The 19,986-nt window shown below is 46.8% G+C and overlaps 1 protein-coding gene and 1 long non-coding RNA gene across 4 annotated transcripts in view; one reads left to right on the plus strand and one right to left on the minus strand.

Annotated features, from left to right (window-relative positions):
* Positions 1-3,175: 3,175 nt before the first annotated feature.
* LOC140599114 (uncharacterized) lies at positions 3,176-9,787 on the minus strand. The gene is made up of 2 exons (XR_012001853.1): positions 9,687-9,787; positions 3,176-8,520 (listed from the first exon to the last, which is right to left on the minus strand). It is a non-coding gene; the product is annotated as an uncharacterized lncRNA (long non-coding RNA).
* The window catches only part of HECW1 (HECT, C2 and WW domain containing E3 ubiquitin protein ligase 1), a 444,141-nt gene continuing 433,774 nt past the window's right edge, over positions 9,620-19,986 (plus strand). For 2 of the 3 annotated variants that reach the window (XM_072760065.1, XM_072760067.1), the window contains exon 1: positions 10,748-10,982. In XM_072760065.1, the coding sequence (XP_072616166.1) occupies positions 10,860-10,982 (123 nt within the window). In that variant the 5' untranslated portion in view covers positions 10,748-10,859. Of the gene's footprint in view, positions 9,735-10,747; positions 10,983-19,986 lie in introns of those variants that run through there. The other variant, XM_072760066.1, reaches the window with a different exon arrangement.

Raw genomic sequence — 19,986 nt, forward strand, 5'->3', positions numbered from 1 at the left:
GGCAAGGTGACCCAAAAGAATTTTAACAAGATGGTTAAATACCGAGTCAGGAAACGTTTGCAACACCACCTCTCTTCCCCACAACCTACCTCCAAACATCCAGAAATACTTTCATAAGTAGGTTTTTTTCCCCTTTTATTTTCTTCCCTTTTTGAGGTAGGTATTGCGTCTGTGTCAACACAGTGCATTACAAAAAACAAAAAACAAAAAACAAAACAAAACAAAAAAAACAACCCAAAACACTGAGGAAGTTGTCCATGGGCCGAGGTGGCTGTGAGACTATGAGCACACTGGAAATTTGAAGATATTAGTAGGCTTCAAACTGCCTCAGAGTGTGGAACTGAAGTTTTTTTTTTTTAAGATGTATTTATTTATTTATGATAGACATAGAGAGAGAGAGAGAGAGAGAGAGAGAGAGAGAGAGGCAGAGACACAGGAGGGAAAAGCAGGCTCCATGCTGGGAGCCTGACCCGGGACTCGATCCCGGGACACCAGGATCGCGCCCTGGGCCAAAGGCAGGTGCTAAACTGCTGAGCCACCCAGGGATCCTCTGGAACTGAAGTTTGAGCCAATCGTGAAGACATCAAGAACCCCAGTGTAAAAAAACAAAACAAAACAAACAAACAAACAAAAAAACAACAGTGTATGGAGGTCCCAGCTGATGTCTAGGGCACAAAAACATTGGACATTTGGGTACAGATCTGCTCAGGGAAAAAAGTTGCCCTTTTTGGGTGCACACTGTTTGAAATAAAGAAAAAAATTTAACTATTTTTGTAGGTGGTAAGGATGACATCCTGGCTGGGTTTCCTTGATTGCTCTGGATCCTTTAACAAACTATCCACCTGCAGCATACCATGAAAGCCAGAGGTCTCCATGACAGGGTTTTGGGAAACCCAGAGGTCCGTCAGCCTCAGGTCAGACACTGCTGAAAATCAGGCCAAGAATCCTATTGGAAGAGAGTGCTGCAAAGGAAACTGAACAACATCCTTAATAGGTCATCTATGTCATTGTGGGGTCTCTGATAAGACTGGGACCCTGAGACCCGGGAATGGAACATTTGGTTGACTTCCTGGAACATCTTGGGCCTGCAGCTCTCTCTCCCTTGATAAAGGAGAGAAAGCTTCCCTTGCTCTAGTTCTCACAGATATTCACCTTTTTTTTTTTTTTTTAAGGTTTTATTTATTTATTCAACAGAGAGAGAGCCTGCACCAGCAGGGGGAATTGAGAAAGGGAGAAGCAAGCTCCCCATGAGGCAGGGAGCCCAATGTGGGACTTGATTCCAGGACCCTGGGATCATGACCTGAGCTGAAGGCAAACACTTTACCAACTGAGCCACCCAGGCCCCCACAGAGGCTCGCTTGAGGCAGAAACCTTACATGATGATGCTTTTCCTTCATCTCCTGTCATCATTTCCATCCTGATAAATTAGGGTCGGGTACTGATGATTACCTTCTGTTTTCCAGGAAGAAATAGGTTTTACATTGAAAGAATTGCAGGACCTGTCTAAGGTATACCAGCAAGATCTGAGATTTTGAAGTTAAAACCTAGGCAGAAAAAAACAGGGAATATTTATCCTATAGAGGAAAACGTGAAGGAATACAAAGATATTTTAATCTGTTAATCTATTATAATATATGAGGTATATATATATATATATATATATATATATATATATATATATCAGTCTAGATGTTCTGGAGGTTTATTTTGTAGCCTTGTTTATAGCCCATTTTTATAAATGTTTCATGGCTGATCAAATAAAAAATATCTGATTATTAGAACCTTTGATAATATGTCAATTAATTGAACTTTTCATCATTACTTAATCATTATTCTAATCATATGTACTTCAATTTCTCTACATGTATCCTACCTTGTGTGGTGTCATATGGTGTCAATCATCTAGAGCCCACGGGAGAGCATGTGATACATAGTCCAGGAGTGTGCTTCTCAGTCCTTCATACCAAGGATGCAATTGTGAGAATCCTGCTCACCTGCTCAGGTTTTGGCCAATGTGATCTTGTCTTTTTTGTTTCTCATACACCGCCACTTTGGGGCCCAATCCTCTTTTTTTTTTTTTTGTATGTATTTTTATTGGAGTTTGATTTGCCAACATATAGAATAACACCCAGTGCTCATCCCGTCAAGTGCCCCCCTCAGTGCCCGTCACCCAGTCACCCCATCCCCCCGCCCACCTCCCTTTCCACCACCCCTTGTTCGTTTCCGAGAGTTAGGAGTCTCTCAGGTGCTGTCACCCTCATTGGTATTTCCCACTCATTTTCTCTCCTTTCCCCTTTATTCCCTTTCACTGTTTTTTATATCCCCTAAATGAATGAGACCATATAATGTTTGTCCTTCTCCACCAATCCTCTGTCTTTCTCTGTATTCATACCCTTTAATATTGTGCACGCACAGTTCCTCCCATCAAGAAGTGGAGTCTATTTCCCCATTTCTTGAATCTGGGCTGGTCTCATGACAGGCTCCAGCCAATGGAGTGTGGTAGTAATGACAGTGTGCCAGTTCTGAGCCTAGACCTTGGAGGCCTTGCATACTTGCTCTCTCTCTCTCTCGCCCTAGCTGCTGCCATGAGAACAAGCCTGGACTGTTTGCTGAAGGATGAGTGATCATATGGAAGAGAGCCAAGCTGTCCTGGATGAGATTGTCCTAGATCAGCAGCTCCCAGGAAACCTGCCAACTGCCCACATGGATGAGCCCAGCTGAGATCAGCTTAGTCTGGCACAGATCAGCAATTTATAGCCAACCTACAGACTGATGAGAAATAATACATGGTTGTTCTAATCAACTAAATTTTGGGATGGTTTGTTATGCACCAAAACTAACTGATGCAGCTCCATTTAAACACCTGAAGATTCAAAAACAAGTGACAAATTACCCTTCAGATATGTTGGAATCGTGTACTTTCCTCACTAGCAGAAGTGCATTGCATCCTGACTAGTAATTATTTTTAATGTGTATTTTGGTGGGGGAGGGGCAACTTAATTAGTGCAAATCGTCTCTCAATTTAATTTGCACTTATTTCATTCACAGGGCTATGTAAAAGTTTTTAATGCTTTCATCGCTAATTTTAAATCATCCATTAATTTTTTTGAGAGTACTTTGTCCCACTTTTGTATGAATTAGTTTTTAAAAATCTCTTTGAAAAACATTTTCCATATTTTATTTTTTTTAAGATTTTATTTACTTATTCAAGAGAGACACAGAAAGAGAGGGGCAGAGACATAGGCAGAGGGGGAAGCAGGCTCCATGCAGGGAGCCCCACACAGGACTCGATCCCCGGACTCCAGGATCATGCCCTGGGCCAAAGGCAGACACTTAACCACTGAGCCACCCAGGCGTCCCTCCATATTTTAAATATCTAACTTTTGTCCAGATGCTTTCAAACAGTACATACATTGCAGCGTGTTTAAATCCCCAAATGGATTTATATAAAAAATACGACTGATGGAACAAGCTAAGGGATATTGAATGTCACCACACTCAATGCTATGAGCTTCACATTTGTTATTCCACTTCAACCTTAACAATTTTTAAGGTAAATAATCTTCATAAGTGGACTTCATATATAAGAAAATCTAATTTAAGTAAATTTTTAACAACATAAAGCAATGGTAGAACCATGCTTTCAAACACACTCATTAATTTGAGTCCATATTCTTTATCACTATCCTCTACTTCTTTTTGTAAATGAAGGCTTTGCATTTCCAAGAAAGGGAAACACAGTAATATTTATTTCTATATTTTTGTTTTTCTGTCTGGCTGTGTTTCAATGCCTACACCATACTTTGATTAGTGAAAAATCCTGCTGGATTTTTTGTTTTTTGTTTATCAACAAAATTGATAAACATTCAGAGTTCATCATGGTCTACCCCTGTTCTTTGTCTTGTGCTCCTTAATAAATACTATGATGGAAAGGTGGGTGAAGGCATATTAGCCAGCTGCCATCCTGTCCTGACAATTCTGTTATCAACACATCTTAATAATCTAAAGTTATTACAAACTTAAAAGCACACTGGACACTTTATTATACATTTAAATGACAAATCTTGTTGTTTTACTTGCTGGCTTTAAAAAGCATTATGGTTCTCTGTTACTTACAGAATTAAGTCTAAAATCTAGAGCAGGGCATATTCAGCTCACCACAATCTATCCCCAACCTTTCTATCCAGTTATCCTTGATCATCTCTCTTTTTGTTCTACTTAAATTGAACTCTTGACCAGGTACATTCTATTCTTTTAGTATTTCTGCACTTTCATGTGCACTGTTATTTTTTCTTGGGATGTTTAGCCATTCAACAAAGTCCTTTTCTTCTTGAAAGCCCTATTAGTGGAGGTTTCTCTGGCTTCCCAGCCACAATTAGCATGCTCAGTCCAATCATCCTGACAGAGCATCTCTGTTCTAGCACTTACATCATACTGTATTTATGTATCTAACTTGACCACAAGTGTGTATGCTCTTTAAGTGTTACTCATCCTTACCCTGAAGCTCAAAAAATAATAAATTACTGACTTAATAATATTAAAATACATGCAAGAAATAAAAAGATAGCCAGTGAGATAACACCAAAGAAGGATGCAGATTGAAAAAGAAGAAATAAAATTCTCTCTGTTCACAGACAACATAATTGTCTACACTGAAAATTCCAAGTAGTTTCACAAAAACTCTTAGAATTAATAAATGAGTTTAGCAAGATCACACGATAAAATACAAATATACAAAAAATCGCTTCCTTTTTCTCTTCTGTTCTAGTAATGACCAAGTCTGTATTAATCATGTTTTTAAATTTTCTGTATTTTACAACGTTTTAACATTTTAGGGGCCTTGCTGCCTGGGGAATGATCCATCTTCCTATGGATACACCTTTCACATACAAGCCAACTAATTCTGAGTCCATACTCCCAACCATTTATTTTATCTAACTTTCACATACCAAGACAATTTTTCCCCAGGGCTAAGTACAGAACAACTTGAGACCACCTCTCTAGCTTGGAGCCCACTAAAATTATTAACTATCCAATTCTAAGTTTGTTCAAACTTCCCTGTCCTGCTCCCCTGATTTCTTCCTGCAGAAGAAAATAAAGGCTCTGGGCCATTGTCTCCTCTTGCCTTTTCTGTCTCCTGACTGATCCAGGTACTTTGCCATATGGCCCTACATGGCATGTCCTGCGTCTAGGAATCTGTAAACTTACTTCTTCTTGGCAATAATTTCTGTGGCTGCATGACTGCATGTCCATAATTGATTAAAACTGAATGCCAAATAAATAAATAAATAAATAAAAATAAAATAAAAATAAAACTGAATGCCAGGAAAAAAAACTGAATGCCAGGTACATTTTAATACAAAGTGAAATTTAAAATTAAAATTAATATCTTTCATAGTAGGACCAAACATGTAATTCTTAGGTATATACCTAAGAACACATGTATATGAAATAAATTAAAGAAAACCTAAGTAAATGCAAAGGTACACTAAGTGTATGGATTGGAATACTGAAAGAAATTGGAAGATTGTTAAAATGTCAGTTCTTCTGAAATTGATAGATGAATTTAACAGATTTAAAATCAAAACCTTAGCAGGAATTTCTTGTAGATATTGATAAATTGATTCTAAAATTTATATGTAAAAGCAAATGTGTGAGAATAGACAAAATGATTTGGGGAAGAAAAGGATAAGTTTGGAGGACTCGACCTGATTTCAAGACTTAAGGTTAATCTATGTAATTAAGATAGTGTAATATTGGCAAAAGGATTGCCAAACAGATCATCGGTACAGAACAGGGAATCCAGAAAGACACCCTTACCAATATTTATTTCTGAAAGTTTACAAAGGCAATTCAATTAAGAAAAGATAGTCTTTCCAGCATATAGTACTGGAATGATTTAACATCTATATGCAAAAACAGACAAAGAAACAGATTCCATGACTTATACCTCACATCTAGAAAAATAATAATAATTCTGAGTGGATCAAAGACCTAAGTGTACGATGTAAAAGTTGTAAAAACCAACCAAACAAGCAAACAAAAAACAAAAACAAAACCCAGCCAAACTCCTTGTAACCTTGGGTTAATCGAATGATTCATAAAAGAGAGTTAGTAAGTTGAACTCCTTCAACCTTAGAAACTGTTCTGCGAAAGAAACTAAAAGAATGCAAAGACAAGCCACGGAGTTGGAGGAAATATTTAGAAATCATATTTCTGACAAAGAACTTGTATCTAGAACACATATAGAACTCTAAAACCCAACAGGAAAGAAACAGCCCATTTAAAACTGGGCGAAAGTTTTGAACAGACTCTTCACTAAAAATGGAAAATAAGAACATGAGAAGAGGTTCACCCTCATTAATTCATAGGAAAATGCAAACCAAAACCATAATAAGACACTGCTACACCTCTGCATTGCTCTGCATTTCAATCAGAATCAGAAAATTCAAGAAGTTTCCTTGAATATGCTACACACCTCTCTGCTTATCTTCTGACCTTGACAGACTGATCTAGGGTCCTCTTCCTTCACTCCCTTTACCTGCCAACTCCTACTGATCCTTTAAGTCTCAATCAGCTTAGGCACCATTAATTCTAAGAAGTCTGTCCTTTGACCCCCAACCTCACTCCCCACTCCTGGGTCTGAATCTATGGCCCTATGTAATAGGTGACGATGCCCCCCCCCCCCCCATTTCACCTATCACTTCATCTACCAAATACAGAATGCTCGCTTGTTTAATTAGAGGTTTTGGTACTCTTAACTCGGATCTCCATGAAGTCAGACTCTATCTTCTTCAAGGTTATAGTCCTATAAATTAGCACATTAAAAATATTGTTGTAAGAGTGAGTAAATTCGTATAAGAAAAGTCTTGTACTCCTTCATATAATCTCGGTCTCTGTTTGAGAGACCCACCCTTGATCCCAAAGCTGCCAAGATAGTCACTGCCATTCCCTAGTCATTTGCTAATTAAAATCCTCTTGCCTCCATAAGAGGAAGGCCTGGTTTCTCTAGGTAACTTGTTCAGCTCACCAAAGTTGGACGCCAATGATAATTTTGTATCATGGATACGACTGGTCTTATGGAGACAGTGTCAGACATGACGCCAGGAACACAGTCTCAGCTGCTTGGTACTTTGCTATAAGCCATTCACATCTGACCTTATGATGAAGCTCTATTCCTACAGGGGATCCCTTGGTTAGTTCAAGTCACTAGTTTTCTCAGCATTGTAGGTGCCACTTACAAAGAATGCTGTTTGCTCGGCTTTATCTGCATATCCTGAGACACGTGCCTGTCCTGCCCTGAGTGACGAAAGTTGCACACACAAGGTTACATCACTCTCATGATAACACCCAGCTTTTGAATATGCTTCTCAAATCACCTTCATCATCTTATGACCTTATGCGAGATTAGTATTGTCGGGGGCCCTGGGACCGTGACCTGATTTTACATTCTCTATAACACTGTTGGGAGTCTCTTAGAAGCTTCATAAATGTGATTCACAAATGGATGGTTTTAAAATTTACGACAACTCTTTTTACTTCTCCACCAAATATGCCTCATTTTGGATTCAAGAAGCCAGAGCCAGTTAATTCTGGATTTGAGGTCTTCTGCTGGCTAGGAGACCTTAAAGCAAGCATAGGACCCATGTAGGTTTGGTTTTCTTCTCTGTAAAACAGGGTGATGCTCCCAGGCTGCAGTGGGGACCGTGGGGAGTAAACCCGACAGTGTGAGAGTGGACAATACGGAGGACAGTAAGTGTGGGCGAGCATGTGTGCTGCCATTGTCCCCAAAATGGAGATGCCACTTTATAAAGAGTTCCTGTATCTACTCAGCACGTTAGAATGTGAGAGTTTGTGTACTTCTGCTTTCTTATCTTTTGCCTTCAGTTTAAGAAAAGGAAATTCTCCCGAGGAAAATCAAGCACACTTCGGGATTGCTGCTTCAGTAACCTTATGAAAGATGGTGACTTGTCCAATTATCTCCATGACACAGGGAACAGGGAGAAGGGCCTCCGAGCCCGGTTGATGGTGCATCGCTGAAAATAAAGAGCTGAACATCTTGACAATTAACTGAAGTAAAGAACTTTCTTTGGTTTGGTGATCAACTGTGCTAATTTAGAAACCATGGGTGCTGGTTTATGGCAGAGTTTTTGTTTCTGTTCAAGTCTCTGGTTGCAAACTTCACACAGTTGGTTGATGCTGCTATTTACTGCTGCAGCCCGCTTTAGTCTATTCTCGGAGGGTCTTCTTCACACAGAGTGCAAAATCTGGAGAAACGTGTGGCCGATGCTCTGCGTGGAGCCTCAGTTGAGGTTTGCAAAGCGCTAGCTTTGAGCTCATCTGATCAGGACACCTAAGGGTGTCAGGCAAGACAGCGTCTGTCAGGAAAGGAGGAGTTCCACCCCCAGCCCTGGTGGAACGGGGATAGGGAAGGCCTGGCGACGTGTGCCTCCTTGGACAGAGGAGTCCAGCTGGAGAAGGTGCCTTCACATCTTCCAAGCCTTTTGCTTTTGAGAACTTCTGGTTGTGAAAGAGAAATCAAGAGTTGAGTCAGTGAAAGGAGAGCCCTTGAGATGCATCCCATCCTACAGCGCTTGGGGTAGAAGACTTGGTTTAGAGAAGTCTGTTCATTGAGGTCAATGAGGAGCTGGAGTTTGGGGTGGGGGAAAGGTTTGCCCAGGGCGTAAACTGTCTCATGTAGGGGATGCCGGGCGGGAGAATGGGCATAAATAAAGAAGCACTCGGAAGAATGCAGTTGGTTCGAGGAATCACAGATTCTGGAGATTATGCGCTCAAAACCACTGCATCCTACGTGAATACATCCGGCCAAATACCGGCCAAGTGCACGCAGGTTCACCCCCCCCCCCCCCCCCCGGAGCCGCCAGCAGCCAACAGCGACTAATTTCAGTTCTCCATGCGTCCTGGTTGGCTGTGCAGGGAGGGGGTTTATCCGTTGCTTCCTTTGCGTTCTAGCATCCTGCCACAGCGAGCGGCGTCCTATAAAACCCGGGTGGAAAGCTAGTCTTGCCCAACAACAGATTTTCTGGAGTCATTTGCACCATTTGCGTTCGTGATCGCAAACGTGTCGTGCGTCTGTGGTGCAGGCACACGGGTCCGGGCCCAGGCGGGTGCGGACGGTGGTGCCCGGTCGAGGGCAGGTGGGGGCAGTGTAAGGCCAGAGCCCCAGGGCACCTGTGTGACCTGGGGCGGCTACGCCAGACCCTCCCTGAACACGCCGCCTGCTCGACACAAAGGGGCCCAGCGGGCCGGGCTGGTGCAGCCGAGCCGGGACGCCCGCGGGCGTGGGAAGCGGGGGGCCGGCGGGGCGCGGGATCGCGGGCTGCGGGGGGGGGGCGGGGCGGGGCGGGGGTGCGCGGAGGCTGCAGGGCGGGGCAGCGCCGAGGAGCGCGAGCCGGGCTCGTGGTTGGCTCGGGGAGCGGGGTGCCCCCCGCGGAGCCGGCGGGGAGGGAGGGGTGCGGCGGGAGGGGAGGCGATGAAGTGCGCTGCGCTACCGCGCATCGGGCGCCGAGGGGGCCGCCGCAGCGCCGCGCGTCTCCAGCCGCGTCCCTAACCGCGTCTCTAACCGCGTCTCCAGCCGCGCCCGCCGGCCCCGCGGCTGCGCCCCCGTGACCCCGGCCGCCCCGAGCCCCGCGGCAGGTGCCCCCCGCCCCCGCCCCGCCTCTAACCTGCGCGCCGGCTGCAGCTCGACCTGCGCCCAGGCCCCGGCGGCCAAGGTAAGCGGGCGCCGGGCGGGGACCCAGCCCGCCGCCCCCGCCCTTCCCTGGGCGGCTTCCCCGCGGCTCCCGAGGCCCCGGCAGCGCCCTCCCTCGCTCCCTCCCTCCCTCCCCGGGGCCCGGGATCCACCCTCCTCCCCACCCTCCCGCTTCTCCCGCGAGGTTCAATTGTCAGCCCGGGGCCGCGCGGGCATCCCGGGGTGGGGGGGGGGACCCCGGGTCGGGTCCGCCGGGCGCACCGGAGAGAAACAAAGGAGCCCCCGAGCGGGATCGCGGCGCCTCCCCCCGCCCCCCCCCGGCGGCGAGGAGGTGTCAGGGGAGGGGGCGGAGAGACCTACGTAATCCCCCTTCCCAGCCCACACCCACCCCTTGTGGACCGGAGCTGGGGGGGGCGTTAGACAATCGTGTCCCGCGCAGCGCGGGGCTCCGGGGGGCTCCGGGGGCTCCGGGGGGGCTCGGGGGGGGCAGGCTGGAGGATGCGCGCTGGGGCGCTTGTCCCGCGCCTCCCGCCCCGGCCCTCCCTCCGCGCCCCGGCCGGCCCGCCCGGCTGGAGGTGCGCTGCCTTCTGCCCTCGCGTCCCCGCGGCCGCCGCGCAGCCAAAGCCCAGAGCGCAATGTGGCCCCGCGCCCCCCGCGCCCCCCGCGCCCCCCGCGCCTCGCGGGAGCGCCCGGCGGCCTGCGGGCTGTGGCGCGTGCTCCGTCTGTCTGTCCTGCACGCAGAGACCACAACTTCCCTGGCCAGGGTGAGCGCGTGGGGGGAGCTGGCAGGGACACAGGCTGCGGAGATGCCGGCCTCCTGTGGTTCCCGGGCTGCAAAGAGCTGACAGCCCATCGCATGGGGGGTTCCTAGTTGCTGAGGATTTCATTTGACGTTGCTATAGTTTTGCGCTCACTTCTCTTGGGATCTGCAGTGGTGCAATTGTCCCCTTGGTTTTTATTTTTATTTTATTTTTATTTTATTTATTTATTTATTTTCTCTCCCTCCCTCCCTCTCTCTCCTCTCTCTCTGCAAAGATAACAAGGCTGTGTTCAGCAGAAATGGATACGGGAGGAGCAGCCTAGTTCAAAGGCTAAGGGAGGCACCGTCTCTCTTGTCCTGGGATATAAACGCGATTTAGGAGGGCAGATGCCCTACCTGAAAAGGCCCGACTTTAAAGACCCAGGCGGCGTGGTGGTCCAAGGCGTCTCAAAGCAGGTGGCCAGATCTGCGTTTCTCATCAGCGGACTCGCTCCGGCTGTGGCTATTACGGTAATTCGTTCTAGATCGGGGATTCATTTTGAAAATGTGTGTTTTCCACTAAGAAGGGATTAGGGTCCACATGCCCGCCCTGGTATGAATGCGTTTGCCTGCTTGGCAGAGCGGAAGAGCGTGGCAGGGCTCCCTGGTGCCCCTTCCCTCCCTCTGTTTTGCAGCCTCCTCTGGGACGTGGCTTTGGAAAAACGGAGAACGTAGCCGGTGTGTTAGTGCCTAGACCTCCAGGCAAATTGAACTTTAGAGTGTGTCGTTTAATACAAGCCATGTTCTGACTCATTCTGGAATCCCAGTCTAGGGCAGTTCAGCAGCTTTGGGGAGTGACAGTTCTGGTTGTCTCAGGTAGTTATTTCACGAAGGCAAATCGCCTAAGTTTGTTTAGATCCTGACCTGACCGACTCAGTAGGGAGACCACCTTGCGAGCCAGAGCAGCCCATGAATGCATCAGTACAGGGACTGCAGCTCCTGTGACTCGTGTACGTAGCGTCATTTTGCTCTCCCTTCGCGCTTCTGGCTTCTGAAGACGGATGTTTTAAAAGATCGTGTAAGCTTTACCCTCTGGGATGCTTGCATCAGGTATGAGTATCACCATGGGGGATGCTGAAAGGACAGATGTGATCCTGGGAGGATGCGGTCCAGCCTCTGCCATCCTCCCTACCAGCCAAGTGAGGAAGTTGGGCTAGCTGATGTGTGTGGATCCTTCCAGTTCCAGCACTGGGTGGTAACGGTAGAGGAATCAGACAACTTACCCGGTTTGGCCAGGCCGGTGACAACAGCCCAAATCATGCAAACAGACCAGGACAGACTATAGAATTTATGGTTTATTTTTACACCTTGCGATTTGTTTTGACCCTGGTATCTGTATTTTCCTCTAAATGAAATTAGCCAATGACTCAAACAGGTCTTCTTTTTGTTGTTGTCATTGTTGTTGTTGACTAGGGTGAAAGATTTGGTGGGGTCTGGGGTTCCAAGAAGAATATTGGGTAACGGGCTTTCTCCTTATTTGTTGATGAGTGATTGATGACAGCCCCATCTTTTGTAGATAATGGACAATGTAGCTTATTTCCCATGACTGATTTTTTTTTTTCAGTTTTTAATGAAAGACTCTAAGTAGCTGTTTCATCCTACGCGGCAATTGGCAATACCATCTGACTTACTTTCCTTCATAGAATTTGATATTGTTTGCAAAACTTGCTAGCACTGATGCTCGTTAGAGAAATGAGGCGACAATGACTAAATGGGCAAGCAGAGCGTTTTTAATGTGCTTGTAGTAATTTTTACCATTTAGGGATGGTTGAGATACCTGGTCATTGATTTATGCTCATCTACTCAATTTTCCACCGTAGTGCGCTCATTTGTTTTAAAGTTACAATTAAAATAATATCCTGGGATAAGGATACCTGCCAGGCGCAGTGAATCACTCCCTCTCTTGTTTCCGTAGCCTTCTGGTTCATACCGCTAAGGCAGCTCTTATCATATTGCAGCTATGTGAGGTGTGGAAGGGCCACAGCCCCCTTGTCTGGAACATGCTCCGAGCATCTCGAGGACAAGCACATTGTTCAATTCACCTCTCATCTCGCCAGCACATTGCACTTTGCTCGGGACAGGGGTATGTTCTCAGGAATGTGGGTGGGGTGCATTCCAAGCCATAAAAAATGCCCTCTGCACCTTTAGGCAGGAGGTAGGGGGGCATTCATCCCTCGGTGAGTCAGATGGGCCCATCAGAGGGGTTATGTAAGCCTCTGAGGGAACAGGTGAGCCAGGACTCAAATGCAGGCCTTCCCCCATGCTGCCCCAGAGAGAGTGTCCCCACCCCCACCCCCACCCCCCCCACACACACTCTCAGTGAGAAATCAGGTGGACTGCAAGTCCAGATGCTGCACGCTTGGGTGCTCTCTTATTTGAAAAACCAGAATTATCCTTTGGCAAAATTGACCAGATAGCTGCTTGGTTCTGTCTTGCTGTGGCCTGAGAGGGCAACCTATCCCGTCCCAGCACTCCGGCCTCCAACCCAGTTGCAATGTGTTTTTTTAACCCTGGTATCTGGATTTTCCTCTAAATGAAATTAGCCAATGACTCAAACAGGTCTTCCTTTTGTTGTTGCTATTGTCGTTCACTAGGGCGAAAGATTTGGTGGGCCCTGGGGTACCAAGAAGAATATTGGGTAATGGACTTTCTCCTTATTTGTTGATTAGTTATTTAGAGTGTGTCATTTAATATAAGCCACGGTGAGGGTGAGCCCCCTTTGCCACCTCCTCTCCAAAGCTTGTTCCACCACCCAAAGCTTCCTTAGATGATGGGCTCGTTTAGGGAATCACCTAACTGACCACTGTTTATTCGAATGACATGTAACCACTGCGCGCTGCGCCTCTGAAACCAGCCAGCAGCTGGCCCAGGGACAACCGTCCTTGCTGGGCCAGCCCGCTCTGACTGAGCATCCTCGGAGGCAGATGTCTATGCTAACAGGTATGACTTCCAGATGGACCCTTTGCATCCATCCCATCACCTCCGTATTTTTCCCTACCTGAAGGAACAGACTGGGTTACCATTAGGAAACCAGGGAGTTCAAACCCCCCTGTCCCACTGTAATGCAGCCCTGGGCATGTTTGACATTTATGGACTTACGGAGAAAACAGTGTGGAAGGTTCCACGTGGCTTTTTTCAAGTCACTTTTCCTCTCTGAGGGTTAGTTTCCTCTTCTTTGAAAGTAGCAGTTGAACCAGGTCATCCCAAAGGTCATGTCTAGCGCCATGATTCTGGGATTGTTTTTGTTGGTTTATTCAACTGAGTGAGTTAGAGGGAGAAAAAAAATCAGTATTAATTATAATTGTATTAATATTTACATTTATTTCTAAATTTCACTTTGCAATGACTATACTAGAAATACTTAAGGCTATGCGTGTTAGCCTCTGGGCTACCTAATAATCATTTGGGGCCCTCTGTTAACAATAGCTCTAACAATTCTTTCTTATTCGTAAAATTAGATTTGCTATATTAAAGGAAAAGATTTGTGGCATTTCTGTTCCCAGTGAGGAGGGCAGTGGTGAAAAAGTGGATAATCCTCAATTTCTGTATAGAATGTTTGCAAGTTTAGGGTTTGATAGTCAAAGTTCCAGGACCTATGGTAAAATGTTTTTATTCTCACTGTGGAGCGTGTTTCACAGTTGAGTAACTCCGGCGGTCAGAAGTGTTCCCTGGGATTCATCTAACAATGTTCCCATTTCCTTCCGGTCCCTCATTTTGCTTTTATTGATTTACGTATTTACTTACTGTTTTGTGTTTCTGCCCCTCCTTGAGCTCAGCTGACCTCCGGCCACACAGCGGAACACACACCCACCCACCCTCACCCTGCCCCGCCAGGTGCAGGAGTCAGAGCTTCACAACCTTCTACCTATTGGAACCCTTTCGACTTTCCTCATAAACGCTGTTTCTCAAGTTAAGATACGATGAGGTTTAGAGACAGGCCAGCTCGTCTGATGACTTTGTTGGACATGAACTGCTGACCACTGGCCATTTGTCTTTTTTTTTTTTTTAAGATTTTATTTATTTATTCATGAGAGACAGAGAGAGAGAGGCAGAGACACAGGCAGAAGGAGAAGCAGGCTCCATGCAGGGAGCCCGACGCAGGACTCGATCCCAGGACCCCAGGGTCACGCCCTGAGCCCAATGCAGACGCTCAACCGCTGAGCCACCCAGACGTCCCTGGGCATTTGTCTTAAAGCCTCCTTAAACACTTTAAGAAACAAAGCAGTATACAAATGATTTATATATCCCACACCAGGGTTTGGATGTGTGGGTGTTTACTGGAGGTGGTTGTCATGTTCTGTGACGTGGGTGCGGTGGGGAAGATGTTAAGTAGTCCGTGCAGGGTGCCATTAGTGTCACTGCTTATTGGCAGGGTATCCCAAAGACCACTAAGCTTCCAGGGCACTAGAGAAAAGCATCTGGATTCCCATAGCAACAGGTGATGCACGCTGCTCACATTGTTAGTTGAGAACCCAGGCTCTTCTGGATTTATTGGCCCAAAGCTTGATGCACACAGAGGATGGCTAAATGAGGATATCGCGTACCGGTAGGCTCCTCTGGGGTTATCCAGCATCTGATATTGGCCTGCAGTAATTTGGGGAGAATTCAGTGGATGGAACTGAAGCTGGCATTGGGGGTGGGGCAGGGAGGAGGGAGCGCTGGAAAGGGGCACCATCTGTGCCCATAATGACGAATGCCATCATGGAGACTTCACTCGGGGTCCCTTTTATATATTTAGTGGAGCAGATTTTCCCTTTCACACTTTCTAGATCTATTTGTATTGAACAGATGTCAGGGAAATATCATGTGTGTGGAAGGGGGAAAAAAAAGAAGACCAAAATTCACATCCATGGCCAGCGATTGTGATTCAATCGCTTTGTCCTTAAATTGACACTAATTTAACTCGCACAGACGTTCCCTGCTTTTGCTTTCGGGGTTTAAGTCACAGCAGTTTGAGACACAGAAGTCTCGGGCCTGCAATTCAGAGATTCAGGGTGACGGGAGGCTAGGGGTGAGCACCTTGGACCTTGCTTGCTTGCCGTCAGTAGTGGAGCTGAGGGGGCCCAGCAGCCACCCACCACGATCCTTCCCGTAACACGCTGACCAGCTGGAAAACCACAGGACACGACCCATATAGATTTTTTTCCCTTAAGAGGACTTCTCTTTCCTTACTGTTATCGTTGATTCCTTTTACCATCAAAACTTAAGACTACTAAGTCAACAAAACTTTTCCCCTCTATTCTGAGCATAAGTCAATGTTGCGGAAATGAGCTGTTTGAGGTTGAGACAAAAGGAGCTTGGAGCGTCACCCATGTCCCTGATGAGGCCTGAGACCTGTGCGTCAGGAGGGCAACAGACAGTTGGCACAGAAATGTGCTGTGGTAGATGACGTTTGCACGTCCCTCCCCAGACTCCACGCCCCTCACGGTCGGTCAGTGCTCGGTCCCCTCTTATGGAACACGCCTGGACAAAGTTGTCTACACTGGCTTTCTTTCCTCCCCCGCCCAAGGCCTGTAGAAACATATTTTATTGTGTAATGTTTGGTTGGGGCTAACAAGATGTTTCACAGATCTGTAAATTATGAAGAAAATAAAGCAAATCCTGGCCGGCCCTACAGTCTGAGACCAGAATACTGTCGTTCATCTGGGGCACCCTGGGGGCTCCTGCCTCCCGTCCCCTCCTACCTCTCGGAGGACCCAGCGCAGGCTCCGGTCCCAGCCTTCCCTCCCGCTGTCCCTGTGCTGCTCGCTGGTGGCCTCGGCTCGTCCACCGCGGGGTCCGCTCTCCATCCGTTGCTTCTCGTGCACTGGACCCACTTTCTCTCTCGAGCCCACCACTTCCAGGACCCCTGGGTCTCCCGGATTCCCGCTGTGTCCCGGGATCTCTCGGTGGCCTCTGACTTTGCGGCCCCACAGGATGGAATCTGGGATCCTCTAGGGCTTGGCTTTCACAGCTCTCCCCTATATGCCTGCCTTTGGTCTCAACACTGCTTTCAGGCCGACGACCCCAAATTTATCTCGGTGGCCCGTCCTGATCATGCCCCGACGCCACCACCAGCATCGCCCCGAATGCTACAATTTATATGTGCAAAACCCAACCCCCAATTTTCATCCTCAGAGCTGCTTCCCCTTCGGAGGTCCCCCCTGTGCAAGGGACACCCCTGTCCTTCCCGTTGCTCGGGCCGGATGCCTTCGAGCCCCTGACTTCTCTGTCTCCCCTGAGCTAGCTTTCTGCAACTGGCTGTCCCCTTTCCGGCCCGCTCTGGCCAGCACCACCAGGCTTGTCCCAGCCACCGTGAGGGCTCAGCTTCTGCACTGATGCCCAACCAGTCTCCCGCATTCGTGCCCATCTGCAATCTGTTCTTTGTGCGGCAGCCCAGATGATCATTCATTCGTTCACCAAATATTGACTAAATGTCTGTTATGTGTCAGGCCTTATTTTAGGTGTTGGCAGGCAGCACGAACACACCACGGAACAGTCAGAAAGCTCTGTTAGTTCTTTGCCCACGTTCTTCCGATGGTTGCATCCCTCTCGTAATGAAATCCAGACTTCCTCTTTGGCATATAGGCCCTGTGCGGCTGGGTGTCCGGCTCCTGCCTCCCAAGGCCGTGTCCCCACCTCCCAAGGCCGTGTCCCCACCTCCCGAGGCCGTGTCCCCACCTTGCCAGTCACACCCTCACCCCACACGCTGGTCCCTTGACCTGGAGGGATGTGTGTGCGGGGAAGGGGTTGCATCCCCGGCACCTGTAGGCTTGCCCCTCGGGTGATGACACATCACTCCTTCAGAGAGGCTTTCCCTGACCCCCCATTTACCAGGCCTTCTCGCCCACGTACCTGCTTCCTTCCTCTTCACATCACTCAGCACTACTCGATTTGTGATATCTTTGCTTGCTTATGTGTCTACTGTCTGCCTCCCGGCCTAGCTTATAGACTCTTTCCAGCGGGGGCTCATTTATTTGCCCAGTGCCTGGAACAGTGCCTAGAACATAGTAGCCACGCTCTTTTCTTTTTTTTTTTATTTACTTTAATTTTATTTTATTGAAATTCAATTAATTAACAGATAGTGTATTACTAGTTTCAGGGGTGGAGTTCAGCGATTCATCGGTTGTTCTATAACACCCAGCACTCGTTGCATCACGTGCCCTCCCTGATGCCCATCACCCAGTTACTCTATCCCTCCACCCACCTTCCTTCCAGCAACCCTCAATTTGTTTCCTATAGTTAAGAGTCTCTTATGGTTTGTCTCCCTCTGATTTCAGCTGATTTTATTTTTCCCTCCCTTCCCCTATGCAACTCTGTTTTGTTTCTTAAATTCCACATATGAGGGACGCCGGGGTGGCTCAGCGGTTGAGCATCTGCCTTTGGCTCAGGGCGTGATCCTGGAGTTCCTGGATCGAGTCCCGCATCGGGCTCTCTTCGAGGCGCCCACTTCTCCCTCTGCCTGTGTCTCTGCCTCTCTCTCTGTGTGTCTCTTATGAATAAATAAATAGAATCTTAAAAAAGTTCCACATATGAGCAAAATCATATGATAATTGTCTTTCTCTGATTGACTTATTTCACCGAGCATAATGCCCACTAGTTCCATGCACGTCGCTGCAAATAGTAAGATTTCATTTTGATGGCTGAGTGATATTCCATTGTATATATAAACACCACAACTTCTTTATCCATTTACTTGTCAGTGGACATCTGAGCTCTTTCCATAGTTGGGCTATCGTGGACACCGCTAGTAGGAACATTGGGGTGCAGGTGCCCCATTGAATCACGATGTTTTAGCTTCTGGGATAAATACCTAGTAGTTCAATTGCTGGGTCAAACTTTTAACTTTTTGAGGAACCTCCATACTATTTTCCAGACTGCACCAGCTCGCATTCCCCCCAACAGTGTAAGAGGGGTCCCCTTTCCCCACAGTCTCGCCAATGATTGTTGTTTCCGGATTTGTTAATTTTAGCCATTCTGACAGATGTGCGGTAGTCTCATCTCACTGTGGTTTTCATTTGTATTTCCCTGATCCCGAGTGACGTGGAGCATTTTTTCCTGTGTCTGTTGAGTAGTCACACTCTTTATGGAATAAAATCTTTTCAGAATCTGTTAGGCTAGAGTTTGGATGGTATTTTCAGGTCTCTGGATCCTTCAAGAATACTCTTTTTTCTTTTTCATAAATGTCTTCCTCCAGTCCACAAGGTGAGGCTTAGGGTCTCCATTACCGCCTGGCCATTTTTTGGTACTGAATCTCTGTGTTATTTATCCTGGCTGGCAGGCTCCCACAGTTGAAGCTCAAGCTTGTCTTTACGTCCTCCTCACCACCCGGCAAATAGCACTTGGTCACTCATTATTGTCGAATTTGAATGAGCTACTTTTTGTTGTTAGGATTAGATAAAACTCTCTGCCCTCTGGTCTCTGCCTCCTCCAGTCCACCCTGGTTTTTGTCACCTTAAATGTGAGCTTGTTATTCTTGTATTCGAATCTGTTGGGAGCCACCAAAGTCTACAGAATAAAGAGCCCATCCCCAGGCTGGCCTTGCAGGTCTGTGGGTGGTAGCCAGCTATGTCCTAGGAAATCCTGTTGACCTCTGCTACAGCCAAATGGACCTTCTTTCCATTTCTCCAAGCATCTCTGTGTTTTCCATTTCCTGTAATTATGTGCTTTCTTCCTTACACTGTGCTCTACTCTTAGATCCCCTAGCCTTCTGTAAACTTACCCATTTTTAAGAATTAGCTTAACTCTCACATTCTGAGTTTCCCAGTTGATAGGATTCTTTCCACATTGAGTCTCTCCCTGTGATAGGGATCACTGCATGCTCACTATTAACCCTCCCGCCTTTCAGCCCCCCTACTAAATGACGGGCTCCCTAAGGGTAAGGACTGTGTCACATTTATCTTAGTATCCTGAAAACACTTGTCCTGGTATCTGCCATTGCAGGTACGTCTCTGAATGTGAAATGAACGAGTGTCCCAAGGAACAACCTGAGTTGAGCAGGACTGTATTTTATTGCTTCTAGAATGGCATTATGCACAATGTATGCATCCATGAAATGCTTATAACAATAAGTGGAAAATTGGAAGAGGTGAACCCCGCAAGGACAGGAATTTCTATCCTGCTTTTTTTGTTGATTGTCCTAAATGCCAAGAATAGTGCCCAGGAACAGAACTCACTATTTAAAGACGGAATGCAGTTTATAGCTGGACCATATCTTAAATTTTTAATATCCTTGTATATAAACGAGCAAGCCCGAGGACTGGAGAGGTTTTCCCAAGATCGCCCAATAAGAGATGGAACCTGTCATCTCTCTGCTGTCCAGCCCTGACTTCCTTCTTCAGAAGCTTGACTTTTTAGATCTTCAGAAAGAAGCAATAGAGAAGAAATTACAGAATTTCATAGGACTCAGAGCCTAGGCAATAGGAAACAACATTTATATGTTCCCTTGCTGCTTGCGTGGTACATTCATTTTTGGAAATACCTGAGCATATCTGGC

Source organism: Vulpes vulpes, chromosome 5, assembly GCF_048418805.1.
Source record: "Vulpes vulpes isolate BD-2025 chromosome 5, VulVul3, whole genome shotgun sequence".
In the NCBI taxonomy this organism is placed as follows: Eukaryota; Metazoa; Chordata; class Mammalia; order Carnivora; family Canidae; genus Vulpes; species Vulpes vulpes.